The sequence below is a fragment of the Fukomys damarensis genome, unplaced genomic scaffold (genome assembly GCF_012274545.1).
Source record: "Fukomys damarensis isolate Sample0158 unplaced genomic scaffold, DMR_v1.0_HiC HiC_scaffold_16, whole genome shotgun sequence".
Classification (NCBI taxonomy): domain Eukaryota; kingdom Metazoa; phylum Chordata; class Mammalia; order Rodentia; family Bathyergidae; genus Fukomys; species Fukomys damarensis.
The window spans coordinates 20,379,855-20,386,696 of record NW_022900928.1 but is presented as its reverse complement, the minus strand read 5'-3'; the positions used below and the strand labels follow the sequence as shown (position 1 = coordinate 20,386,696).

The window sequence follows — 6,842 nt, the reverse complement described above, 5'->3', positions numbered from 1 at the left end:
AAAAAAAAAAAAAAAAAAAAAAAAAAAAAAATATCGTGTGGCAGGATGACATTTTGGGAATCCACTTCTCTCATGAAACCTATACTGAGTTAACAGTGATGAATTCTGAGCAGGACCTAATGGCACAGGCCTGTCATCCTAGCAGTCTGAGAAGCTGAGGTGGGGGATTGCAAGTTGGAGCCCAGCTTGGATAATTCAATGACTTAGTGAGTTCCTAACTCAAAAAATTAAAAATGATCTGGGGATGCAGCTCAGTGTGAAGGCCTAGTACTGATATTTTTTAAAAAATCAAAAAGCAGTGATGAGTTCTGGTCACTGTTGCTGAATTTTCTGGTTATAATCCGTCTTCTCTCTTGACCTCAACCCAAAACCCAGACCTATCCCTGCCCTGTTTGTTATTCCTGGCCGAGGCCAATGCCAATTATATAGAAGGCTTTTTCAGAGACGACGACTTTGTGTTCCTTGAAGACAACCTCTCTGTTAGCTTGATGAGGCAGATAGCAGCCTCTTAAATGTGGACAGCCTGGGGCCTATGCAGACTTCAACTCCATGGAGATGGGGTAGAGGGAAGAAAACTTAGGATGGAATCATCTGTTTAAATCAGCTATGGAAAAAAAGACAGAAAACTTTACGGGTTCCCCTCCTGCCAGACCCAACCCCAGTACTAATAATGAAGAGTTCATTTAAATCCTCATCTTGGTAGTTTTCAAGATCTCTGCTCGATCAAGGCCTTGGTAAATAGGAAGCCTAAAAGTGACCTTTGTTTCTGTGCCTGATTCTTTCCTTGTTCTTTCACTGAATGCACGTGTGTCCGGATGCAAGCCTATGCTTCCAATGGGAAAAACTTCATGGAGTGACATGGGAGAGTCATAGGCAATGGGTCAGGGATTTGACCAAGCCAGGGGTTGGAATTAGCTGGACTTCAGCCCACCAATGCCAGGAAACCCAATGATATCTTCATTTCTTGAAACTGAACAGGAAGATCCACCTAATGATGAAGCCAGAGGACAAAGAACGTTCTTTCCTCCATGGCAACACTCACAGATGGCCACTGGATGGAGAAACTGAGATTCCTATCTTTTAACTGTAAGAACTGTCATACATCTCAGGGCAGAGAACTCAACTGCAGTGAGGGCAGGGACCCACACTGAAGCTGACCCCTTTCTCACACTCCTTCAGTGCTGGTGTTCACCCCTGACCGACCTGTGTCAGACGATGCACAGGAGAGAGAACTCAAGATAAATGAAGGGAAGGAACACGGGGGTCTTGGGCCCATATGACTGTACACCGTTTATTGAGAACACCTGTGGACGGTGGGAAGGGGGTGCCCTGTACCGCATCGTGGCCCCCACCACAGACTGGGAGCCGGGCCCAGAGAGCACAGGCAGAGCCGGGGTGGGCTTCCCATGATCACTGACCATCTCAGAGGGTGGGAGGAACAAGGAGAACCAGGCCCAAGAGCCTGGATCCATGTTGCAAATGGAGATTGAGTGGCCTTTGCCCTTCAAAAAACAGAGGTGTAGGGGTTGGGGACTACTAGGAAAAAAATTGTTTTAAACTCTAAGATTAAAAAAAATAGTCCTCCTGTACATAACAAGATAGCACCTGCTCTCCAGGGCCCGAGACTGGCAGCAGGGGCCGTATTCAGGCAGGCAGGCCAAAGCCTCCAGGGAAGATCAGTGGTTTGGCTGAGACAGTCAGCTGCACATAATTGGCCAGTCACCAGCACCCAGCAAAACTCCATCCATGCTCAGGGCAGGAAAGCACCCAGCCCCTGGGGAATATACAAATATTTACCAGATTCTTTTCGCTTGTTACAAAAACAGTTGAGAAAGCTTACAGCAGATTATTTACAAACAGTATCCTGGGATATGGTGAAGGCAGAGGTGGGCTGGCTTGGAAGTGGGGTCTGTGGGGGCAGAGTGGCCACAGCAGTTCAGAGGGTCCCAGGCTGGGCCCTGTCCCCAGGCTCCAGGCTCTGCAAGGCACTGGACTCTGCTACTGGAAAAGGAGTTTAATTCTTCTTGTGGAGGAACTTCATTTTGTTGCCTGTGGGCCAGAGAGGGCAAGAGTGAGAATATTTCAGTGACATCTCTTCTAACCTCCCCTCGCTCTCCTTGTAACCCTACCCTTCTCAGTAGGAGAGAAAGGATTAGAAAGACCGAGTATAGCTGTGATGTTCTGATCAGGTAGTGAAAACATAATAATTAGGGCACTGGTATTAATCACCACGAGGCTTTGGTCAAGCCACTTAACCTCACTGTCTTCGATTCCCCTTTAAACTGAGACTTGCTATGTTTCTGTGATCTACAGGCTGGGCTCCTTGAGAGAGCAGAACATTGCAGGAAGAGCACTCTTGGCAGTGCTACTTCTGTAGACCCTTGAGGCCTAGAAAAAAAGCTACTGGTCCTGTTGGCCCTCATTTACGTAACAAGGAGTGCATCCCCAAACGCCTGACTTAGGTGATAGTCTGTGGTTTCTCTTTGCCTTGCAATTTGGTAAATCGGGTTAAACGCCCTTGAGGCATCTGGAACTTTCTTCTTCACTGAGGGACTTCCTCTGGCTCTGTCTTTAATCCCTACATAAATACCTAGTAGCACTGGTTTAGAGGACCTGGGGCACAGATCCCCCAAGCATTCCCTCCTTGTTGAACATCTGTCTCATCAGTAACAAGGCTACTTACCTAAGCCTCGGAGAAACTTATTCATTCCACTCTGTTCAGTGTCAGGGAGCTCCTCTAAATACTGTTCCACTCGCTGCTCAAAGAGGCCTACAGGAAGGAACAGGGCAGAGAACAGTCATGGAGGTCTATGTGACAGGGACCACAGAGCCCAGAGGCTGAACACCTGGATTCAAATTTGTAAGAATATCTTATAGAATTCAGACTGGCCCCAAAATGTTTTATTGGCATCTTACAAGTGTTCACCACTGACAGCAAGAAGACCCTGCTTCACCTGCCTCAAAGTGCACAGCTGCGTTACACTAAGGCTGCTGCTCTGCATTTCAGAGCAGACCCTAACGCTTACAGTTACTGCTGCTGCTTTTGGGTTTTGTTTTGTTTTCTGAGATAGGGTCTCACTACATAACCCAGGCTGGGTTTGAATTCACTACATAGCTTAGCTGGGCTCTAACTCATAGTAATCTTCCTGCCTCAGCCTCCTGAGTGCTAGAAATATAGACATGGGATACCTAACCCAGGCTGGGTTTGAGTTCACTATATAGCTTAGCTGGGCTCTAATTCATAGCAATCTTCCTGCCTCAGCCTCCTGAGTGCTAGAATTATAGACATGGGCAACCATACTCAGCACCTCTAGCTTCTTTTAGACCACTCTATGTTCCCCAAAGATTTGTTAAACTATTGATAATATTAGTGGAAAAAGGAAATATTAACCCTAGGTTAGACCCAAAAATCTGTGTGAGATTTAAAGCCCTGGAAAGAGCTGTTGAAAACAAACAAACAAAAACTAGAGATAAGATAATCATCTGGCTTGAAAGGAAACTGCCAGCAACCTAACACAGCTAGCTCAATTCTAAGGGACTTCCCAACCTCTGAGTCCTCAGAAGCCCCAAAATTACTCAATCTGGTCCTCTGCTATAAGAAGGACATCTGAGGAACAGATGAGCAAACTGCTCTTTGGTGGAGAGGAGTCCCACTCTCAGGGCATTATGGGAAAGGAAGAGAAGCGCGCTCCCTCAGAAGCTCCCCTCAAAAGAAGGGATGTTGGGAGGTCTGGCCCTAGCTGACTCCCAAGAGTTTCACCACAGGGCCTAGTTATTTAACTCAGTCAGAGGCAAGAAAGTTTGATAAGAAAGCCCATAACCCCCTGCCTCAAGCTCCTCTGGTCTTACCCTTTGCCCGACACTTTCTTAGCTCCCTGTCTTGGATGAAGCCAGCAAACATCTGAGACTCCATAAAAACTTCAAGAAAACGGCGGATGCTTTTGGAGGCCACAGACTTGCGGAAGGCCTCTCGCTGAAAGGCCCTCTCCCCCTTTTCACTCTGGGTCAGGAAGAGGGAGTAGTGCCCAACAGTCTCCACAAAGAACCGAATAAACACCTCTGACACCAGCCCGTTGAGGGTATTACATTCTGGAAGGCAAAAGAAAATCTGTAAGGTTCAGGTTAGGAACCTGCCAGGCCTTCCCTAGACTCTCCCCGGTGTGGTCTCCCACTCCTCAGCAAAACTTCAGCCAGCACCGCTTGTCTGTTCTTGAAATTATCTTTGTGCTCAAAGGCCGGTGAGAGGCTCTTATGCTCCTGGAGGTCAGAAACTGTGTTCTGAATATGGAAGTTGGCCAGCGCTTGCTGGATGAACAGAAGTAGAATCAAAGACCAGAGCACCACTTTCCTCACATCCCTCACTCTAATTGATTTTCCTGGCCTCCCAGGAAGAGGAAGATCCCCTTCCCCCCATTTCCTGCAGCAGCATGAAGCAAGACCCAAGAGGGAGGACTAATTAGTTTCCTGTGAGCAAGAACAGTCTGTGGTTGCCATGTCTTTGAGTTTTCTTTCCCAAATCTTTGGGAATCGAAAAGGCACTAGAGTGAGTCCCAACGTCCTACGTCCAGAGCCATAGCAGCCAGAAAGGGTATGGTGCACAGAATCAGGGTCCTGGCTCCATAAGGTCCAGAAGCAGAGCAGAGAAAGTCTGGGACTAGAGCCAGTTCTGCCCAGGCAAGCCCGCCTCACCATCATCGGAGTCACTGTCAGAATCCTGGGAGATCAGTTCATTCTTCCTCTCTAGAGCCTGCTCCAGAGCTGCCTGTAACTTCCTAGGTAACAAGGTGTCCTCATCATCCATCTGCAGGAGGAAAAGACATGGCAATGATAACAACTGACAGTAAGGAGCACTTCCTGCCTTTTCCTGTGTTCTAGTCTTTTTCAAAAGCTTAAAGACAGTGGTTCTGCCACCTGCCTTGCAAGCACAAGGACCCAAGTTCGATCCCTGGCACCAAAAAATAAAAAACAACTATTCAAAACATTACTTTGTGCCGGGGATTTAGCTCAGTGGTACTGCTGCCAGCCTCGCAAGTGCAAGGTCCCAAGTTCAATCCCCAGTAACAACAACAACAAAAAAAGCCTCAAGATATAACCTCATTTGACTCCCTCTACAATCCTGATACTATTGTCAACCTCATTTTATGATGAAGAACTAAAGCACAGAAAGGTTAGAAACTTGCCCAAATTTACACATCCACTGCCTGCCTTGGCCACGAGCATCCAGAGCTTTCTACCTTAACACGCTAACGAAGTCTCCCCAGTTCCTCCATCTGCAGCTCCAGGTGGGAAGCACAGGGGGCTCAGGGCAGGGAGAATGGCCCCGCCTGGGTCTCAGGTGTGCAGTCAGGCAGTCTTTCCTGTCTACATTCTGGTTCCGTGTCCTCAGTTCTGTCAGTGGTGTGCAACAGACTGTCCACTCCCTGAGGGTGCACTGGATGATTCCCCTCTATGGAGAGCCTGGAGGATTTCTACGGCAAAGGAGGGCCTACTGCACTTGACAACAGTGACTGCCAACCTTCACATTACAAAGCACACTCTGGTGGTCTGTCACCCCCACCAACGTCTCAAGGTGTTATCGCCAGCGCTACTTGCAGACAGACAAGAGCACTGTCTTTGAGAAGTTCGGAGGCCTGTCCAAGACCTAAGGCTCTAAGGTGGCAGAACACAGATCAGGCTTCTGCACTTTGAGACCCTGTTCTTTGCACTCCACAAGCCAATGATGTCACCAGAATGGCAGATCCTGCTGAGACCAGGGGTTCTCAGGTCAGTGTCTCCTCAGCTATGCCCATGCTGAGTACAGAAGGCTGCCTGTCTGACAGGTATAGGGTAGTGGAAGCCAGAGTCTAACAAGGGCCCACCCCTGGGCAGTAGTGTGCGTCTCTTACCTGTCGGATGAATCGGTCAGATCCCAGGTTCACCATCAGCGCCTGAGAAAAAGAGTAATTAGCTGCAGTGGTTCAGGAAATGAGTTCTGTAGATCCCTCTGCCAGGCCTCCAGACCCCCCAGGTTCCCAGGGCCAGATGACAGAAATACCTCCAGCCAGGGACAGACCTCCCAGGGAGAAAGAAATAAGAGCTGGGTAGAGAGGCCCAGAGGCCAGGAAGAAGATTCCAACAGCCTCTCTCCCTTTTCCTCTGCCCTCCTCCCCTCCCATGGTGGGGTTTTGGTTTCTTCTCTCCCCAACCCTTGCCCACCGGCCTCACCTCCTCCACAGGAAGCTCCTTCAGTTTGGGGAGGGAGCTGGAGAGCAGGCCTACCAGGAAAGGGGTGGGACAGCACACGATGTCAATCATGGAGGCCGGGAGGACAGGAATGAAGGTGTGCTGCCAGGAAAAGGGGTAGAGCAAGGCCACCACGGCATGGGAACAGCTGGACAGAGTACTGGTGGACAGAGAGAAGAGTGTCTGAGCCCAGGACATCTTTTTCCCCCATACTAATGATTGAACCCAGGGCCTTCACAAAGAACTACATTCCTACCCCCTTTTCTATTTTGAGACTGGGTTTTGGTAAGTCACAAAGTTGCCCGGGCAGGGCTCGAACTTTCCATCTTCCTGCTTCAGCCTCCCAGTGCTGGGATTACAGGTGTGTGTCACTATGCCCAGCTCCAATGTATCTTTTAAAAAAAAAACAAAACAAAAATGCTAAAGGGTCTCACAGGCCTGGGTCAGACCTTGCAGAGTGGTGAAGCTCCCACCTGCCTACCGCTTAAGGCCTCAAAGACACTGGTGCTAAAGACACTTTGGAGACTCTACCAAAAAGCAGTTACAAGGTGTGTATTAACACTTCACTCCAGGTCTCTCACAACACACACACACACACACACACACACACACACACACAC

At 48.7% G+C, this 6,842-nt stretch overlaps 1 protein-coding gene across 12 annotated transcripts in view; it reads right to left on the bottom strand.

Annotated features, from left to right (window-relative positions):
- Positions 1-1,270: 1,270 nt before the first annotated feature.
- Positions 1,271-6,842, bottom strand: part of Dennd2b (DENN domain containing 2B) — a 189,573-nt gene continuing 184,001 nt past the window's right edge. For all 12 annotated transcript variants that reach the window (XM_010615321.1, XM_010615324.1, XM_010615320.1 and 9 more), the window contains 6 exons: positions 6,205-6,382; positions 5,886-5,927; positions 4,690-4,801; positions 3,850-4,089; positions 2,684-2,770; positions 1,271-2,049 (listed from right to left, as the gene is read on the bottom strand). In XM_010615321.1, the coding sequence (XP_010613623.1) occupies positions 2,015-2,049; positions 2,684-2,770; positions 3,850-4,089; positions 4,690-4,801; positions 5,886-5,927; positions 6,205-6,382 (694 nt within the window). In that variant the 3' untranslated portion in view covers positions 1,271-2,014. The remainder of the gene's footprint in view (positions 2,050-2,683; positions 2,771-3,849; positions 4,090-4,689; positions 4,802-5,885; positions 5,928-6,204; positions 6,383-6,842) is intronic.